The 21,534-nt window shown below is 35.9% G+C and overlaps 2 protein-coding genes across 3 annotated transcripts; one reads left to right on the plus strand and one right to left on the minus strand.

Annotated features, from left to right (window-relative positions):
• Positions 1-759: 759 nt before the first annotated feature.
• On the minus strand, positions 760-10,693 carry LOC133851371 (protein transport protein SEC24 A). Its single transcript, XM_062287769.1, has 14 exons — positions 10,565-10,693; positions 8,258-9,399; positions 8,030-8,168; positions 7,616-7,806; positions 6,866-6,973; positions 6,564-6,767; positions 6,157-6,388; positions 5,096-5,245; positions 4,469-4,625; positions 3,637-3,764; positions 3,212-3,534; positions 2,941-3,129; positions 1,577-1,843; positions 760-1,177 (listed from the first exon to the last, which is right to left on the minus strand). Exons 2-13 carry the CDS (start codon positions 9,344-9,346, stop codon positions 1,610-1,612), a joined length of 3,144 nt encoding a protein of 1,047 aa, XP_062143753.1. The 5' UTR covers positions 9,347-9,399; positions 10,565-10,693; the 3' UTR covers positions 760-1,177; positions 1,577-1,609.
• Positions 10,694-15,728: 5,035 nt separating this feature from the next.
• LOC133851044 (FACT complex subunit SPT16-like) lies at positions 15,729-20,542 on the plus strand. 2 transcript variants are annotated; one of them, XM_062287341.1, is made up of 3 exons: positions 15,729-16,029; positions 16,139-16,183; positions 16,980-20,542. In XM_062287341.1, exon 3 carries the CDS (start codon positions 17,050-17,052, stop codon positions 20,266-20,268), a length of 3,219 nt encoding a protein of 1,072 aa, XP_062143325.1. In that variant the 5' UTR covers positions 15,729-16,029; positions 16,139-16,183; positions 16,980-17,049; the 3' UTR covers positions 20,269-20,542. The 2 variants fall into 2 exon arrangements, with proteins under 2 accessions (XP_062143325.1, XP_062143324.1); XM_062287340.1 differs by having other exon boundaries at positions 15,729-16,018.
• The last annotated feature ends 992 nt before the right edge of the window (positions 20,543-21,534 follow it).

The following is a 21,534-nucleotide window of genomic DNA, read 5'->3' on the forward strand; positions in this document are numbered from 1 at the left end:
CAGGTATTCAACTGCCCCTACCAAACACCGTAAAATACCGAAATCATTTTCTAGAAATCATTTTACGCCGAAACAAACGGAGCATTAGTCAAAATTTTGAAAATGCCTCAATGTTATCCTCATTTTCTTTCTATTGTCACTATAACCGTTTTCTTAAGTATATCTTTATGATTCTTACCACATCACATTTTATTTAATTAAATTCCAGATTGATTTTCCTCTCTTGAAACATTAGTAATTAAGATAACATTACTTGGTAAGATCAGTGACCGGTTCTTTTTGTTGATGAAATGAAATTGTCCTTTTCAAAAGCAAAGATTCTATCAAGGTTCTTGAGTGACAGAAAAGGGACCCATTTTGAAATTAAAGGGGAGAGAAGCCACTCAATATGCTTCTTGGGCTTGATAATCAGCTCCAATGAGTCATTTCAAGCATTTGCCCAACAAATAATATTGTTTAATAGACTACAATAAGACTGTCATACAACTTGATGATGTGGCAGTAAAAATCAACTCTCGAATTAGTACGGTAACACAAAAAAAAAAAAAAAATTCAATGGATATTTTTTCTGCCACATCATTTCAATTGTATGTCAGTCATATAACAATCTACTAAATAGTATTACTCTTTGCCCAACTGCCTGAGTTGATATAATAGTTTTGAGCTAAAACACCAAGATATGCAATAATGCATCAATGAGTGGATTCATGCAAAGCCAAAGATAGCAAAAGGGAATAAATGCTTCTTCAAAATTTTAAATATCAAAATAAAAATTATCCTGGTAACTGAACAAAATCCAACAATTTAGTGAGCTAGCTGTTGCAGAACCTCTACCAGTCAATCATGGCATGTAGAGGAAAAAAAATCAAAATACAACACAAATTAGGAAAAAAAGTTGCCAAAAAATAGTCATGATATCGCATACAAAAATTTTATCTTTTCTTCCTTCTCAATTTGAAAACAAGCAGCAGAAGATTTTGTCACTAACTACATCTCCCCTAAATATTACATCCTATAGTGGACAAACAAATTGATCCATATTTATGGTGACAAGTTCATCATCTAAACCATCAATGCTTCTCGAGGGGAACCCTTGTCTGAATTCACATCAAACATGATTTTAAACAAAAAGTTCCATCAATTTACAGATGAGGCACAGAACATGCCCGTTAAGCTCCTGCAGAATTCAAGTAAAATACGACATCAAAAGGCAAAAATCATTTCACTAATAAATTGTACTTTAAAAACAGAGAGATTGTTCAGAATAAGCTGTTTATAATTTTTATCATGTAAAATACTCAGAATAATTTGTCACATGATAGTTCCTAAATTTCCATTGTCATCCCCCTTTTGTTGCCCCCCCACCCCCCTCCCTAAAAAAAAAAAGAAAATTAAAAAAGAAAAAAGAAAAAAAAGTGCACTTTAACCTCAAACATACTGTGTTGTATGTTCTACTATGCAAAAAATATTCTACCATGCAAGAAGATATAACTTGTAATTAAGCTGTGGAGCGTATTGGATGCATTCTAAAGCAACCTCCAAAGTAAATGCCAAAATCAACTTTAGAAGTAGTTACCTGTGTATCATAGATTTCTCTGAACTTGTTATATTATGCATTCTGCTGAACTTGCCGGTGTATTTGTAGAATCCAATCCGCATAACCATTTGTACCCCCTATCTGGTCCTCAACAAGATTGGAAAGAAAAAGAAAGCCTTCTCTGGGTTGTTCGCCTTGTCTTACAAGATGACACAGTGGGTAATATGAAGGGTCCCTTTCTCTAAATTTCTGAAGTATCCTAATCAGCTTCCTCGACATTTCATTATCATGTTCATAAAGGGTAACCTGATTCTCAGAAACAGAAAGAAAGCAGCATCTCAAGAAGTCAATTACAGCTTGATTAAGTAGCAGGAAAAAGTAAGTTTAATAAGATTTTAGGTAAAAAGTTCATCAGGCACGCGTTTAAGAGACTTCATGAAACACTGAAGATTGTAAAATGTTTTCAACGATATACTAAGGGTGTGTTTGGCATTGCGATTTCGCAGACTAAAAATACGACTTTTTAAACCAAATTACAGAAAATGTATCATTTGGGAGTGCATTTTTAAAAAATTACAATTTGAAAACATAAAAAATATGCATTTTCAAATTTTCTGTAAGGGGGTGTGTTTTTAAAAACAAGATTTTTAAAACTTAAACTGCGATTTTACAAAATGCTTAATTGGGTTTTTACAAATCGCACGTTTTATAATAGCTAGTTTTAAATTGCACTTTTTGAAATCGCAAACCCAAACGGACCATAAACAAATAGTTGAGCATAGCAACCACATCTACACTAATTAAGTAAAATAAGCACCAGTACTGCATTGAACAAAACCAAGTCATTCAAATCGCAGAAAGTGCTAAAATGACTATCTTATTTTAAGTAAATAAAGAACTTTGGAGGGAGGCAGCAAAGAAGTCAATTACGGCTAAGTGACCAATTCAGAATTTGATTGTTGGTAGAAAAGCTTTTTGTTGTATAAAGGTTCAGATGTATCTGAAAATTCTACCTAAATGCCAAAGAGACCTCAGACCATGAAAAAGCTGATTAAGATTGACAAACTAGAACACTTCATAAAAACAAGACAGTAAGATTGGACCCAAGATAAAACACTAAAGGAATTTCCCAAACAGCCCATGAGGACATGTATAGGGAAATCAAACTCCACAGCATAAGGGAAAAAAAGGTTCATCTAAATCAAGGACTTCATACATACATATAAGAGGATCGAAGTTGCTAAGAAAATGTTGCAAGCCTCCAGGTGGAGATGACAAACAACAACAAAGATCGTTGTACATTTTATTTTTCGTTTTTATCTTTTTTTTTTTTTTTTTTTGGATGTACTATCAGAAGCCTCTCTTTTTTTTTTTCTTTTTTTTTTGGAGGGGATCCATCATACCTTTGATAATTCTGCAGCAAAGTCTGCCCCAAGTAAATTCATAGCTACATCGGGTGAAAGAGCTCTACCAAACCATATGACAAACCGTAATCCATCATCATATAAATAAAGACCTCTGGGATCTAAGTTCTCAGCAGCCAGCGGTAACCTTTTGTCAAGGTTTTGGAAGTCATCAACCTGAGTAGATGCCTGCAAATATGAGCAGAAGCAATTCTGAGGAATTCCGCATTAAATATATCATGAATGCATACTTGAGTCCAGTAATTCATACCTTCAAAAGATACTCATCAAGTCGAATTAAGCTAGGATATAGAAGCTTCAACAATTTCTTAACTGGTAGAGTCATTATTGTGTAACCTGCTGAACAGCGTTCATCAAGTGAAGCATCAGCGTACCCTCCACGGAGAGGTGTTGATCTACAAATTGCTAATCCATACAAAGGCAAGAACTTCAGAGACTCTGGATATATCATCCTGCCTCCCAAGCGATGTTGCACAGCATAGAGATTTCGATAATCTTTAAGGGCTTTGACGATTCTTAGTTGCACAGAGTTTCGTGCATCTTCCAGCTTATGTGACAATGTTTTCTCAATTGCTGCAAGTTATTTCAATTAATATTACAAAAACAATTAAGGGGGGTGGGGGGATCGACAATAACATATGACATCACCAGCATAAGGGTCCAGTTTAACTGTACCTAGCCTGCTAAACAAGGAAACAATGGCACCAGCATCAGCCTGACGATACATCTCTCCCAGATCTGCAACCACCGGCGCAGCCGCTGTGTGTACTCTAATACGCCTTTCTCCACAAGATGCAGTATATCTATTCATTGTTAAAAGACATTTTGATAACCAGAAACCTTTATGAATATGTCTAAAACAACAGTAATCAATGGAACTCCCCACAATTTAGAAAGTCAAGTGAGTCATTGGAAAAAATAAAAACAAAAAAGCCCATAACAAGAAACAATGTTTCAAAGCAAATTTAGTGAAATGGAGAAGATCATATAAACAAAAATCAACATGGGTATTTGTTCTCAGGCCTAACAGAAGAAAATTAGACTTAAAAGGTCTCTTAAATATCAAGGAAAGTGATCATCACAACATGGAAACCATCCAACATCAAGGTTTGCTGAATAAAGGAAGATTATAATGAATAATTCTAAAACAATCCCCTGAATATCCAGGGACATGAATATCAGCATAAGCATCACCAAATGTAATAGTTTGCAGAAAAAATCGAGCTACAATGACTTTCTTGTTTCAAAGGATCTCTTATGCAAATTATAAGTGGGTGAAGGGAGCCCATCAATTAGTCATTTCAATGGCTATAACTGTCAAACAGAGTTCACTTTTTCTAGTTTCTAAGTACGGCTGTATCAAACTGTATAAGAAAATGGCCTCAGAAATTGAAATAGGGTTAATGTAAAAAGAAATCGGTAATCTTTTTTGGCTATATGACTCATAAAACATTGAAACACCTTGTACGTCAGAATATATATCAAACATTTCCAACAAAAAGGATACAGCAAGGCAACTTGGAAATATACTGTCTGAGTCGTCAGTAACGTCTCTTCAAGAGATAATTGCATTGCATATGCTTTATCACAATCTACAGCTGGAAGCGCCATTAGATCCGTAGATCTTAGCATAAAGTTCCCGTGATAAGATGTAAAGCGGACCCCTAGAAGTACAAACATGCATAATCAGCAGATTAAGAAAGAAGACAATCAACTCATATGCATAAGTTATATATGATAAGGCAGTGTTCCATTGGAGCTCCCCCTATGTACATCGCATGATATTATACTTTAACCAAAACCATCAGAATAGATTTATCTTTGCTGTATTTACTTTTTAAGACAACATAACTAAGAATGTAAGCTAGAAAATATATATATATATATATATATTCACTTCTTTTAGGAAGGAAAACATCATTTCAAAAAAAATTTTCCCCTTCATCATTCTCCTTTAATAGCTCCACAAGCCACTAAAAGCTTTAAATCATTATAGAGTTATGAGGCCCTATCATTCTCACTAGGGCATCCATCAAATGATGCGTGAGTTTTTAAGTATGTATTATGGCTATGTACTTATGCATGTGGAATGTATAGGATAAAGATGTTCATGGAGCATCATGAACAGATTGACCTTTTCCACATCTTATGCGCATGACAGCTTCCCAGGCAGTTTCCCTTGTAAGGTCTCTGGTTAACTCATGCCTCAACTTTTCTCCATGAATGGCAGATTGGAAGCTTGGATAATAATACACCTGACCTCCAGTATATTTTGCCAGAGTTCCTACATCGAATGATAGTAAATAATAATAAATATTATGTCTCAAATATTTTAAATACCAAGGAAGTTTATACCTCATAAGTCAACTTTTGCAGCCTAGGAATTGAAGTTTGTAGAGATATGGGAAACCATAGAAAAATACAAATAAACAGACTAGCAATGATGCCTAGAGATAGTAGAAAGAAAAAGAAAAAACCAACTGAGAGATTACAGTTTACTTTAAAATCAATAAATATGAATCATTACATAATTGGTCCATGTTACATAGTTAATGCCAAAAATTACCAAAATAAACCATCCTGCATCTGTATTTCAGACCCAAAATTCGAGTCCATAAGTAGTATTATCAGTACATCCTCTGCATAAAATGGTTGAGTAAGACCCACCAAACGAAGGAAGATTAAGGAAATATTTAAAACAAGTATTGCAAAAATCTGATAGTAAAGCATCTGATTTAAGAACTACACCCACAGGTCAATTTTTTCCTTCAAGTTACAAATTTTGGAGCAAATCTAATAGCCAATGCTCACATAATCAACTGAAAGTTTATAATGTTGAACTCTTTAGCAGACCAATCAAACTTCCTGTCAGTATCAGTTGCAGGCCAGGCACACTACATTAAAAGGTTGTGAAAAAGTTCTGCATACACAAACTCAAAATATCCTCTAAAAAATATCAAGAGGTGGAGAATGAGAGACAAGCAAGCTTTCAATGTAATAGCTATATGCAAAATATATATTAGAACCATACTTACAACATAATTCATCACATATACTGGAAAACATGTTTGAGGTTCATAACGTTTTAACGAAGAGTCAAGAACTATCAACAGAAGGTCTTCAAATTTTCCATACAACTTTGACTTAAGTCACCCTAAACAGAAACATAGAGTAACAGAAATCATAAGCATGTACCTAAAGAGGCTATATCAGTGTACTTGTCACTGAACGCATATACATTCACTGCTATCTGGTACTTAGTTAATTCAGCAGCCATTTGCTTGTAAAATGGATCTTCAGGAAGTCTTAACGTTTGTTCTTTATCTGTACCATAAACACGAAGGTCGTCTCCACGCAATTTTAAGCGACCAACACCAAGAGATGGCAATGTGTTTTGAAAAATTAGCAATTTCCCCCCAAGTTGGCTCTGCAAAGAGAGACGGGTTAATTCAGAGTGATTGAATAACCAAAGTACTTTGGGGAGTAATAAAGAAATAATTTGATGGCCACATTACTCTGGAAATACAAAAATTATCAAGAAAATAAGATTAATTCATCAATGGGCAAAGTTAAAGTGGCATGCATGGGTAAAACTAACTCACCAAAACCATGAAAGCTGCTTTAAGAGCAGGACCAAAAGCAGATTCCACATTCACATTGTCGTGAAACAAGGAGGGCAAGCTATCCAGGAATGTTTCCACAACACTTCTTGATTCAGACAAATTGACAAGGAGATCATCTGGCAATGGTAAAAATATGTCATCCAGATCTGAGACAACCATCATTTGTGGCTGTGTCAAAGATGACTGCACATGAAAAACCCACAAAATATTCAGCAACTATTTTGGCTGAATTAGAAAAAAGAATTAAGCTATATCAATTGGTAGTAACACAAATTGCATGCCTTCAGATTATAAAAATGTATCGCACTGTCAAAAGTTATAAATCCAACTTGTGTTCTGGGGTAGCCAGGCAGCTCATCCAAACAAGATCTGATCGTTTGTGCCATAACCTGCACAAGAATGTTAGAGGTAAACATAAATTTAAATTATGCACACACACAAATTCCCTATTTATTACTAATGCCAAGACCCAAACAACGACACAGAGGCCCAATATTTTTTTCTATTTACATGATTTGAAGAATAATCTGCTAAAGAACAACAAAAATTAAATGAAAAATCACCTAAACAAGGGAATTTTCACAATCATTGGTAACTGCGCCCTACTGTATCAATGTCATGTAAGAGAAAATGCCCAAAACTATACTAGGCTGGACTATGTGAGGAAGACGTCCCCCATCCCCCCCGTGAGTTGACCCAAGACATGCCCCTCATTTAAAGGAGGAGAGGTAACACGTGGCTGCAAGAACTAATGTGGCTACTCATAATTAGTTTGCACAAAACATGCAACATAAACTAAGCCACAATATATGTCATATATAACAATGCAATAAATGAACTAGGTAACCCACAATCAATATTTCTTTGATATTCGAAAAACATGCATCAATATACCATTATAACTTAGCATAACCTGCATAGTCCACACAAATAATACATACATAGCCCATACACATGTGATAATATAGCATCAGATATAATAGTCCTAAAATTTCTATTGCTGTGTCAGCCGTATAACTGGAAGTGCTTACCTGAATCATACCACTTCTGACTGCAGATGTAGACACGTCAATGAGGAAAAAATATACTGGAGGCATGGGGGGCCGCATCATGTATTCAGTAGGAGCAACAAATTCCACGCTACCCTTTGTAAGCTCAGGTCGCTGATCCAAATCAATTCTTCTGCCAGTGGCATCCAACTGAGCAAAATACTCGCCAGGAACTGAAAATGAAAGTCAAGAAAAATTAGATAACCACAGCCACTGTTTTAATCTCAGAAGAAGCTACAACATGCCAGTCTCAAAAAAATTTATTTCTAAGCTCCCCAACACTCTAATAACACATCATTTATTTTCATATGAGTAAATTAACAACTTCCCTTTTTTTTGTTGTGGTTTTTTCCTTTTTCCTTGGGGATGAGGGGATGCAAATAAGTTGAAATTTACCATCATTTAGTAACGAACAGATGTTGCAGCGCCACTTTCTCCCAGCATCTGTAAATGTCACAAAAGGATTGACATATGTGCGACATCTTCTACAGCGAATAATGCCCGTTGAAACGAAATTAACTACTGGCACTTCTTCCTGAAGATAAGAAAATCAATTAAAAGGATAATCACAGTATGTCCAATGTTGGCCCTTTTTTATCATCCTGAGTTTAGAGAGACACTCACCCCATCAGGAGCTTCCGCAAGTGGACAGACAACAGCTCCTAGAGGCAAATGCCACCTTGAAGCCAAAGACTGGGAATTCGGAATAGCACTGGTTGTAAGTCGAAGATATTTTGGATCACAATTCATTGGATACATCTCAGCGAACAATTTCGGTTCCACATCGCCATCTAATGGCCTTGGCAGTGCTTTAGGATCAATTCCTGGATCAATTGATCCAGGAACAGACCCAATAGAGAGTGAGCTGAAGTCTTCCAACAAACCTTGGATGGAACCAATAGGAGGTCCAGAGCCAAGATGCTGCATTTGGTCCCTTGACTGCAGACCCGCTGGTGCTGCCACTGGTGTGGGTGGAACATAACCTCCTTGGTGAGCAAGAAAAGGGGAGGAAGAAACCGGAGGGGCAGGTGCATAACCTCCTTGGTGAGTAAGAAAAGGGGAGGAAGAAGCCGGAGGGGCAGGTGCATAACCTCCTTGGTGAGGAGGAAAAGGATACTGTAGAGGCGGGGCTTGTGAATCTGCATTAGACTGCATACGGGCATATCCAGGAAATGATGACTGAAAATTTGGCCTTGCAGCTGGAAATGTTGAATCTGATGAAGAGTATGGAACATTCACATTGGGCGATGCAAAATTTATACTTTGAGGTGGAGATCCCATTGGCACTGAAGGTATCTGAGACTGCGGACGAAGAGAAGCTGGTGGAGCAGGAGGTTGACCTAGTGGTTGTCCCAAAGGAGGGGCACGTGAAAGGGGTGCTTGAGCTGTTGAAGGAAAGGCTGATGCTGAAAAATGCTGGTACGGTCCAACAGGAGGTGGGATATTTGACGCTGGTGGAGGCACAGATGGATCATTAAACCTAGCTAGTGGGGGAGATCTAAAACCAGAGGCCTGTGATCCAACCACAGGCGTGGATGACGGCACTGTAGGATGCGGAGCAGCTGGTGGAGTAGGTCTGAAACCAGAGGCCTCTGATCCAACCACAGGACCAGATGATGAAAAAGGCATCATATTCTGAGGAGGAGCAGCAGCAAAAGGCGTAGCAGCAGGTCTTGCAGGAAATTGAGGACGACCGCGATTTTCAGTCCCCATGGGTTTTTGTCAATAAGCACTTGGTCTTTCCGTTATAGCAACAGTACCATGACCTAAACCAATGACAGCAAGCAACACAAGAGTCATGATGGTTCATATAGAAGCAATAAAAAATCATTATGTCACCCTTAACGAGACATTCAAAATATCACGAGATTAGGAACAACCATAACAATGCAAAGCACATCTAACCACAGATTAAAGAATTGACACAGGTAGAGTAGAACCCATGAATCAACCTCATTAGTGACTACTGAAAGGATAAGAATTTAATCTATTTGTTTAAAAAATACCAAGAGCTTAAGCAATTAATGTATTGGATAGTGAACAATGAAATGCCCAGTCTCTGGCTGACGCACAACACTTATCTTCAGCATTACAGCTGACACCATTTTATGGATATATCCTCCCAGAAAAGAAAAGGGAAAGAAGATAGAAGTAGCAATATCACTATAGAAGCAGTGCCAATTTAAAGTCAAACTCAAAGAATCAATTACGCATGGAATCCATCAACAATCAATCTTCAGAAAATGTTATGACTCAAACTCATCTATTCTCAGGTGCCTCCTTTGCCAGCCACTCTACCATACACATCCAGCAAAATCCATGGTTGCTTGCACACACACACACACACATGTATATCTACAAATATCGTGCAATACTTTTGAACAATAAGCATCATTAAGAGAGCATCATAAAAAAATAAAAATAAATCCAAAATTGGGTTATAATGGCAGCATCCAAATAATGGGAAATATTTAGAAATAGAGTAACAAGTGATACCACACACTGTTTTTAGTATCCAAAACCTCAAATTGGATCATAATAGCTGATCCTCAGAATCCCCAGAGTCCACAACAAGTGAAGCCACAGACTTACATACAGTTCAAACAAACATTAAAACCAAAAATCACAATGCCCACTTGACCAAACTGGTCAAATCCTTAACAAGTCGCATAGCAAACCAAATTTGACGATTGGAATCTGATTAAATCAATGAGGCAACGAATACCCATTAAATTTAATGCGCAAAAAACCTGACTCTCGCTCTAAATTGCCAAACTAGGAAACAGATAGACAGGCAGCAATTAAGTTCGAGCACCAAAAGAGACAAAAACAAGCGCAATTTTTACGTGGACAGATCTCCCACAGAGAAAGAAGGCATAGAGAGATTTGCAAGAGATCGAGATCGAGATCGGCTAGAGAAGAGAGAGTCACCTGACACCTGGGACGGATTGGAGGAGAAGAGACGGACACCGGAACAAGGACGCGAGAGTGTGCGTGCTGTATCGAGTTGGATACAAACGTGGGAAGTTGGGTTTAGCTTATATTTTTGGGTTAAAAACGCTTTTGCTCATGGGGAGGTCCGTTTGGGCTTGTAATTTTAAAAAATGTGATTTAAAAATGTATGATTTAAAAAAGTGATTATTAAAAACGCAGTTAAATATTTGATAAAATTATAATTTGGCATTTAAAGTCACAAATTAGCCTTTTAAAATTCTGTATTTTAAAAAAAAAAACTCAATTGTTTGCTATTTGAATAAGCATTTTTTTGCTTTTTCAAATCGTAATTTTTTAAAAACACAGTTTTTAAACGGTTCATTTTCTGCGATTTGGTTTAAAATCGCACTTTTTCTCTACTAAATTGCATATTCTTTTTTTTTTTTTTGCCAGGGGGATTATTTCGTTTCGGAAATGGTAATCTATTTATGGTTAAAGATAGAGATGGTATCTTCATTCAAATTTTTGTCTAAAAATTAATGAAAATCTACGTCAATACCTTTAAGAAGCTGACATGTGTCTTGTATCTAATTAAAAAATTGAAAATACTAAAAACTTTTTAAAATATATATATATTTTTTGTTTTTTAAAAAAAAAAGAGTGGCTCCAGCAATCCTATAGTCGGTCTGGGGGAGTGGGGGTGACTAAACCACCCCATAGTCCTCGGGAGTGGTTTGGCCACCCCCACTGAGAAAATGGGGGTGGTGGCCGAAACTACCCTCAAGAACCTATGGGGTGCCTCGGCTAGTCGGCCACCCCCAATGGCCAAATTTTAAACTTTTTTCTTCTTCTTTTTTTCCCTTCTCTTTGGCATAGCTCATGAAGGTGGTTCGGCCACCTCAAAACAATCACTCCTCCTCTTTTTTTAGAAATAAATAAAGCTTTTATTTTTTTAAAGTTCTTATTATTTAAAGTTTTTTTTTTTATTTTTAATTAGGCATATGACACGTGTCAAATTTTTAGTGGTGTTGACATAAACTTCTTTCAATTTTTGGACGGAAGTACCATCTCCGTCTTTAGCCATAAGCGAAATACTATTTACGATACGAAATAAATCACATGAAACAAAAAATACCGTCATTAAACTACATAAAGTCAAACGTATTATATATTTTTTTTTTTTCTAACTAATTAATATTAAATGAGTAATTTAGTTTTTGACTGGCCGACTGGGTATGGGGCCTAGTGTTATTCCTATCTCGTGGCTTGAATAGGGAAGTTCAAAACCACTTTTAAATATTGATCAAATTGAAATATTAGAGGAAATTCTTGCATAATAAGAATATTGCTAAAAACAAAATTGATTAATGTTTTAACAGGAATGCCACGAAGTGATACCCTTCTTTACGAGGATGGTACTTTGCAATAATCTAGAGAGCCTAGATATAGAATTAGCTTTGTTAATTTTTATTATTATTTTTTTTTTATATAAGAGCTTTGTTAAATTTAATCTAGAGAGAAATATATATATATATATATATATATTTTTTTTAAAAAAAAAAAATATTTGAAGGCCTAGTTATAGTAATAAGTAATTAAAAATGCATTAATATCATTTAATTCTCCAACATTCATTTTTCAAACTAAGTCTTAAAAAATTGATAGTATCAAATAAGATAACCAAATAATATTAAAGACATTAGTAAATAAAATCAATTTTCTAACTAACGTTATATTCTTAGAAATAATGGAAATAATGAAAATAATAATAATATCTAATTACATTGTAGCTGTAGGTAGAGGTTTTTTGGGCCTTGTGATGAGCATTGAGAAACCAAAATTTCAATTAAAATTTAAAGAGAACAATTTTGCATCCTAAAAAGTGATAATTAATTTTTAAATAAAAATGTTATAATTTTTATTTTATTAAAAAAAAAAAAAAAAAAACCCACTTACCCTTGTCACCTTAAACCTTAAAATGCATTGAACCGGCCTTGGAGCCTAGATATAGTAGATTCTTTATATTTCTATCTGAAATAGTTAATAAAAAGTTACTTTTTTTATTAACAAAAAATAAAATTAGTTAAAGACTTTATAAAATGTATTTTACGTCGGGTTATTTATTTTTTCCTTTATATAAGTTAAATATTATTTCTTTTATTTTATTTTTCAAACATATACTTAGAAAGAGGGGGAGATGAATGAATAAAGAAAGAGAGTAAGTGGGACTTAAAATCATAAAAAAAATATGCATTAATTTACAATGCTTCTTTACATTTGGGTAAGCACCGTATATGAAATGCAAAATGCATTTTGGTTTAGAGAGCAAGATGAAAGTGTTTTTAAAGAGTTTATTAATCATATTACATAAAAATTCAAAATGCATAACCCATCGTAAATGCTCTAAACGTAAGGTTTTAGGTCCACCAGTTGAAACTATAATTTCAATGGAGGAATTATTATATAAATGTTCCAAATAGAAATATGCTTAATATCCATATAAAATGATATTTATTTATTTATTTTTTTTTAAAATAAAAAATATATATAATTTTCCCTTTTTAGACTTATGAGCAAAAACAGTGTGTTAAAGATGGTTGCTATAATTCCGAAATATTTTGTGTGCTATTCATGATATATACCGGTAAATCATAATTATAGAAAAGTGTGTAAAGCATAAGTATATCAAGCATATGATTTTATGGTTTCATTGGAATTTCCCTACTGATTAGAACATTATCTTATAAGGTAATACTTTGTCTTAATTAATTTCCCCACTATAATTTTTTTATTTTTATTTAAAAAAAAAAAAGAGTTTCACGCAAATGTGACACTTTGATACATCAAACTATCATTTTATTACAATTAAGCCATTTTTTTGTCATTCTTCCAAATTACATATATTTTTTTAAAAAAAAAAATCAAAATAAGAATTTCATACAAATTCTTTCTATAATAATCAAATTCTTTCTATAACAATCGAATATTATCGACTCTATGTATTTTAGTATGGACAGAGATTTCCTACAAACTGATTTATAGGAAATTTCATACAAACCACATATGTTTAAAAGACACATGTCACTCATTTATGTGAGTTGTATGAAATTTTCTACAAATCAATTTGTAGGAAATTTCTGTCCTTTTAGTATTTAATTAAATTTCATTTATTAATATAAATTCAATTATTTTTTTAATTTATTTTTATAGAAAATATGAGTTTTGGGGTTTTTTTTTTTTTTTTAATATATCAGGTATATATCATCTGTTAGATTTAATTGTTCCTTCTCTTCATAGCCAATGAAAACAATAAAAAATAAAAAATAAAATTGAAGAAAAGAATGAAAATAACAATAATTTTCATTGTTTGTTTACAAAAATAAAATAAGCGATAAACTTGGTGGTCCCAAAATGCTCGTGTACTCTATTTTCTTTTATTCTCCCATTTGATAAATTAAGCACTGGAAAATATGATTCTGACTTCTTCGATTGCATTAAGAAAATAAAAAATAAAAAATGAAAGACAACATTTAAAGTTTGATTTATGAATGTAGACCACCATAAGGTAATAATCAATAATGTTAACACATATTTGCAACCGGTTGGGCCGGCGATGAAGCTCTTCCTCCAAAATAAGGGAGAGGTTGTTAGAGGGCCACCCGGCCACCAGTCTCAAAGGATCATGGGCACTTCGACGCTCAAATCAATAAAAATAAAGTAAATGGGTATTTGGATAGAAATTGACTAAGAGTCTGTTTAGGCTTACGATTTCAAAACGTACGATTTGAAAATACAGTTAAGCGTTTGATAAAACTGCAATTTGGCCTTTAAAATGCAGTTTAACCTTTAAAATTGTGCATTTTTAAAAACGCACATCCTTACATGCGAGTTGAAAACGCACTTCAACTATACATTTTATGCGATTTAGTTTAAAATCGCATTTTTGATCTGCAAAATTGGAGTGTGAAACACACTCTAAGGGAGGGTTGGATTGCATACCTAATAGAAGAGTCACACCCTCTATATATAAGTTGGTGTTCACGCCCTTTCTCGCCTAGGGCTTCAGAAAGCCCCCAAGCCCCAACTAAACTTCTCGTTGAGAGAATATAGGGGTGGTTTATGGCATGAGAGGCCGTTACCTGACCGGATGGAAGAGAAGATTGACTATGGTGTGTCTCATATAGACCAGGGTGTGTCATTTAGTCTCGAACTTGGTGTGGACCTGGCCGTCGAGCCATTCCCTGACCTCTATCAGGGCTTGGGCCCAGGCTTGGTCCTCCGTACCGCTGGACCTCAACTGAGCTTTTTGAAGGGCATTCCCTTCCAAGGCCCATTGGTATCAAAAGTCCTGAGTTGGTGACTTGGTTTTTTGTATACATGAACATTAAATAACAAATGTTAAAGACACAAGACAAGTATACAATCATAAAGAAGTCACTAATAAGAATCCAAAGTTCTCTTTTTTCTTTGTTGTTTTGAAAGTTAGAATATGATTATCTCCGTTTTAAGTTGAAACGGAAATGATTAATTTTATACTCGGTATTTTGTTTTTGTTGCATTTAATGCTATATCTGGTGTCAAGTTATTTAAAAAATTTTAATGATATCAACATTTTTTTTTAGATATATCAACATATTCATCGTGTAATACCATATAAGCTATTAAATATGTAAAATCTAATTTAAACAGTAATATAACTCCTCTCCATATCAGTTACCATGGAGCGAATCTTAATGCAATTCATTAAATTGATTGCTATAAACAGTAGGATAAACTATCACGAGAACGGTATGAATTATTTATCAAAAATTACGAGCATAAAGCTATGCAAAATATGATAATATTTGTCTATATGCTAAACAAGAGATACCTTATGGTGAACCAAAGTTTATATGGAAAAATTTTAAATTTTATACTGAAATACCTCGCTGCTTTTTTTTTTTTTTTTTTTTTTTTTTTTTTTTTTTTTTTTTGGTGCAGTAGCTACTAACAACAATTAGCATTTTATTGTTTAATTTTGTTTTATTAATTTTAGCAGAACCCAAAAATGTCGTCCACTCCCAGGAATTTTAGGCCATTAAGTCATTATTGGTTGACAACTTGACATAACGGGAAGTTTTATCCAAGAAAATAAGAAAAGGAAAACAATTAATTTTGTCTAAAGTCTAAACCAAGTCACTGCACATCCGCCATATGAATATACCCATTTCCAAAACTTCCCCCTTCAACTTCCTGGATTAGATTTCCTTGTCCAATTTTCATTAATTTTTAATTTTTATTTTTTTCAATTTCTCTCACTGTCCAATCCTGACCAATCACTTTGATCCAAACCCATGCTCCAAAATCCAGAATTAGCATTAATTTTCACTTTTTTGATCAGTTTCAGAGACCCAGTTGACCGCAAATTCTCTTGATGGATCGACGATCGCACGCGGATTCTTCAACAAAAAAGTAGTCTCTATGTGAAATTCAGTCAATTCTGTATCTGGGTTTTGCTAGTTTTTATCAGGTTTTATTGATTTAAAGCCTACGATCAGCTTCATGATTGTGTTTCTTTTCCTTTGGTATTAGATATGGAGGATCAGGAGCTTCATTTGGAAATTTGAAGAATTAATTGTGAGTTAGTTTGCCGATCTTTACGCGATTTTGCATTTTTTTTCCTGCCAAAGTTGAGATCTCTTCAATCTGAAATTTTATCCGGATTTATAATTTAGAACAGAAACGCTCCAACTAATGCGAGTATATTTTTTAATCTTTATAGAAAAGTAATTAGTTTCGTAGTGTTTCCTTAATTATCACGCAGTTTTTACCATTAAAAGTACATCTACATGCATAGCTCTTACTGCAAAGCAGTCAAACAAGCGTAAGTTCCAACTTTCTTCTTCTTCTTCTTCTCTCTCTCTCTATATATATATTTCCTGAGAATTGCGGGAAGGGCCGCAAACTAAAATGTGAGTGTTTAAGTTTGTGATTGTAGAGGGAAAAAAAAAAAACTTGATTAAAATGTTCTATATTTGACACTTTGCTGGTGGTTGAGTTGTTTTTCCTTAAGAAACTTTAAGAAAACGATGATTACTTTTGTGGGGGTGACTTGTTCATTCTTCAGGAATTTGAAGAAGATATGATATTCGAAATATGGTTTTCTATTCTTAATATTTCTTATAAACCAAAAGGAGAGTTAATGTGATAGAATTTCTGATTACTGCTTCACTTTAGTTTCCAAATAGGTTCCATAGAAAGAGTTCTCAAAGACAGCAAATTGAAGTACTCATTCTTGCTGATGATGTTATGTGCCATTTGTTGTATTTGATACGATATATGGCATGAAGCTAATTAGCATAAGTTTTCAGGTCGACCTTGCAGTATATGGAGAAAAGGGAGCAAACTGATAAATATTTGTTATTTCTTACAGTTTATGCTGATCAGAGTACTCTACTGGCTGACCTGTCAAGAATTCGAAATCTATATCTGAACTGTTCTTAATGGCCGAACATCGGAATGGCAATGTAAAAAATGCAACTGGCAAGGCATCAGCGGCCACCAATCCATATGCCATCAATCTGGAAAACTTCACTAAGCGGTTAAAAATGTTATATTCACATTGGAATGAATATAATGGTGATTTATGGGGTGCTTCAGATGCTTTGGCTATAGCAACGCCTCCAACTTCGGAGGATTTACGATACCTGAAATCCTCGGCTCTCAACATCTGGCTGGTCGGTTATGAATTCCCGGAAACAATTATGGTCTTCATGAAGAAGCAGATCCATTTCTTGTGTAGCCAGAAAAAGGCCTCTCTCCTTGATGTTGTGAAAAATTCAGCCAAAGATGCTTTGGGTGTTGAAGTCGTGATGCATGTGAAGGCCAAAAATGATGATGGAGCTGGACTAATGGATAGTATACTTCATGCTGTCAATGCTCAGTCGAACTCCAGTAATGATGCTCCTATTGTTGGACAGATAGCAAGAGAGGCTCCTGAAGGAAAGCTTTTGGAGACATGGGCTGAAAAGTTGAAGAATGCTAATTTCAAGTTAAGCGATGTAACAAACGGGTTCTCAAATTTGTTTGCTGTCAAAGACAACACTGAGGTTACAAACGTAAAGAAAGCTGCATTCTTGACTTCATCAGTGATGAGAAGTTTCGTGGTCCCAAAGCTTGAAAAAATTATTGATGAGGAAAAGAAGGTTTCGCATTCTTCATTAATGGATGACACAGAGAAGGCCATATTGGAACCTGCAAGAATCAAGGTCAAGCTGAAGGCAGAGAACGTTGATATTTGTTACCCTCCAATTTTTCAGAGTGGAGGAGATTTTGATCTGAAACCGAGTGCTTCAAGCAATGATGACAACCTTTACTATGATTCTACTAGTGTTATTATATGTGCAATTGGGTCTCGATACAACAGCTACTGCTCAAATGTTGCTAGAACTTTTCTGATTGATGCCAGTGTCACGCAGAGCAAGGCTTATGAGGTTCTCCTTAAGGCACAAGAAGCAGCGATCAGTAGTTTGAAATCTGGGAACAAGGTTAGTGCTGCGTATCAGGCTGCGGTCTTAGTAGTTGAGAAGGATGCTCCTGAATTCGCTGCAAACTTGACCAAAACTGCAGGAACCGGAATTGGCCTTGAGTTTCGTGAGTCGGGGCTCAGTCTTAATGCCAAGAATGATCGCGTTTTAAGACCAGGCATGGTTTTCAATGTGTCACTTGGATTTCATAACTTGCAGGCAGAGACCAAGAACCCAAAGACCCAGAAATTCTCGGTGTTGCTAGCTGATACAGTCATAGTTGGTGAAGAGGTCCCAGAAGTAGTGACTGTATCAAGTTCTAAAGCTGTGAAGGATGTAGCTTACTCATTCAATGAGGATGATGAAGAAGAAGATGAACGGCCAAAAATCAAAGCTGAGGCGAAAGGTGGCAGGACTGCCTTATCTAAGGCGACACTCAGGTCAGACAACCAGGAGATGTCAAAGGAGGAGCTACGACGGCAGCACCAGGCAGAACTTGCCCGCCAGAAAAATGAAGAAACTGCTAGGAGGCTTGCTGGGGGGGGTTCTGCGGCAACAGATAATCGTGGTGCAGGGAAGACAGTAGGTGATTTGATTGCATACAAGAATGTCAATGATCTGCCCCCTCCAAGAGATTTGATGATTCAAATTGATCAGAAGAATGAAGCCATCCTATTGCCAATTTATGGAACCATGGTTCCTTTCCATGTAGCCACAGTGAAGACTGTGTCCAGCCAGCAGGACAGTAACCGAAATTGCTACATCCGTATAATCTTCAACGTACCTGGCACCGCTTTTAGTCCTCATGATGCAAGCTCCATTAAATTTCAAGGGTCAGTTTATCTGAAGGAAGTTTCATTTCGCTCCAAAGACATAAGGCATATCAGCGAAGCAGTCCAGCTGATCAAAACCCTTCGCCGACAGGTTGCCTCCAGGGAGTCTGAAAGAGCTGAGAGGGCCACTTTAGTTACTCAGGAAAAGCTGCAACTTGCAGGAGCCAAATTCAAACCCATAAGATTGTCCGATCTATGGATTCGTCCTGCATTTGGTGGTCGTGGAAGAAAGCTGCCTGGTTCACTAGAAGCCCACACAAACGGGTTCCGGTATTCTACTTCAAGGCCTGATGAACGTGTGGACGTTATGTACAGAAACATCAAACATGCATTTTTGCAGCCCGCAGAGAAGGAAATGATCACTGTGATACACTTTCATCTGCATAATCATATTATGGTAGGAAACAAGAAGACCAAGGATCTGCAATTTTATGTTGAGGTGATGGATGTGGTCCAGACACTCGGTGGTGGAAAGAGATCTGCCTATGATCCGGATGAGATCGAGGAAGAGAACCGTGAGAGGGATCGAAAAAACAAAATTAATATGGACTTTCAGAACTTTGTGAACCGAGTACATGATCTGTGGGGTCAACCCCAATTCAAAGTTCTTGACCTTGAGTTTGATCAGCCATTGAGAGAGCTTGGCTTTCATGGGGTACCCCACAAAGCATCGGCCTTCATCGTCCCCACTTCAAGCTGCCTGGTTGAGCTGGTAGAGACACCGTTTGTGGTAATAACTCTAAATGAGATTGAGATTGTTAACCTGGAGAGAGTTGGTCTTGGACAGAAGAATTTTGATATGACTATTGTGTTCAAGGACTTCAAGCGGGATGTCTTTCGAATTGATTCTATACCTTCAACATCACTAGATGGCATCAAGGAGTGGCTAGACACGACTGACCTCAAGTATTATGAAAGCAGATTGAATCTCAACTGGCGGCCTATATTGAAAACTATTACTGATGATCCAGAGAAGTTCATAGAGGATGGTGGATGGGAATTTTTAAATATGGAGGTCAGTGATTCAGATTCTGAGAACTCGGAGTCAGACCAAGGATATGAGCCTTCAGATGTACAGTCTGACACGGGTTCGGAAGATGAGGATGATGTCAGTGCGTCGCTGGTTGAGTCTGAGGATGATGAGGAAGAAGACTCTGAAGAAGATTCGGAGGAGGATAAAGGAAAGACATGGGAAGAGTTGGAGAGGGAAGCAAGCAATGCAGATAGGGAGAAAAGGGATGACTCGGACAGTGAGGAAGAGAGGACAAGAAGGAAGATGAAGGCTTTTGGAAAGGCTCGGGCACCACCACCCAACAAGAGGACTCCTAGTGGCAGCCTTCCCAAGAGGGCAAAATTAAGGTGAATGCAAGGTCTTTGATGACAGCCTTATGGAAAGAAATCTTGGTGGGAAACTGGAGAGACTTTCTCTTTCCCTTTTTTAAGCTATAACCAGTATCAGCACCAGCAGTAGATGTTGTGGAACTTTGTGTAGGAGACACTTTCGTCTTTAACGTTTTAAAAAGGTTCTAGTTTCTTCTTCTTTTCATTGTGTGTTGAACAAACTTGTTTAAGTTAATAACTTCCTGCTTGTAAAATAGAGGGCATTAAAATATTATTAAAATGTTATACTTGCGTCACTGGCTGTATCTTAATTGAATACACTTCAATCTTGATCGGCCTCCAATTTCGCCTGCAGAACCAATAATCTCCCTTTTACTTCTGGGATAAATAGAACTTGTAGCCAGGTATTAAGCAGGAGAGTGCAGGTTCAGATGCTTGGGATATGCTTATATCAAATTGCTGAGTTTTCCAAGCCTTGCTAAGGGTAGCTATTCATGTTTATATGTCAGGTTCGAGTTGTTGCGAGACATGGTATAAGACTTATAAATCACGAGACATGGCATAAGACTTAGAAATCAATTATAACCAGACTCATCTAATTAAATGGGCAAGATTTTTCAATTCTAACTAGTTAATTTCGTGTTAAATTTAGGTCAGGTTCGCGGGCCGTGTCAATAATTGTCAGCCATTATTGTTTGTCGGCTTCGGATCGTATCAAAGTATGAATATAAGACTATATAAGTCAACTCTAACTCGATTCATTTAATTACATTTAATTAAACAAGTGTTAAACCCTTTAATTCTAACCAGATACTTTCATGTTAAGTTCATATCGACGAGTTCTCACATCATGTAAAAAATTGTAAAAATTGTCGCCCCTAATTAAAGGCTTAAAGCTCGTTGTGAACTCATCTATAGAAGCAAATACTATTTCATGCGAAGATAAAAAGGAAAAGATGACGCCATTACCGCTCGCAGTTTTGTATCCAACCACGAGCCTGAAAGGAATTCAATCAGCTGCATGAATGAAAACACTGATTGCTAATTCTCGACTGGATGACATTCTGAAAAGTATGCAAATGGCTTAGAAGATTTTTGGCCGAAAAAGAAAATGCGAAACAGACAAAGGAAAGAAGGCAGAATTTTATTATACTTGTACTAGACATGAAAGCTAGATGCAACATATGCACAGGCTCGCTGCTGTTAGTATCTGCATCCACCCTCCCTTGATCTGTTTATAAGGAAAGCAGAGCAACGGAATGTATTTAAACCAATAAAAAAGTCACTT

This window comes from Alnus glutinosa, chromosome 12 (genome assembly GCF_958979055.1).
Source record: "Alnus glutinosa chromosome 12, dhAlnGlut1.1, whole genome shotgun sequence".
In the NCBI taxonomy this organism is placed as follows: domain Eukaryota; kingdom Viridiplantae; phylum Streptophyta; class Magnoliopsida; order Fagales; family Betulaceae; genus Alnus; species Alnus glutinosa.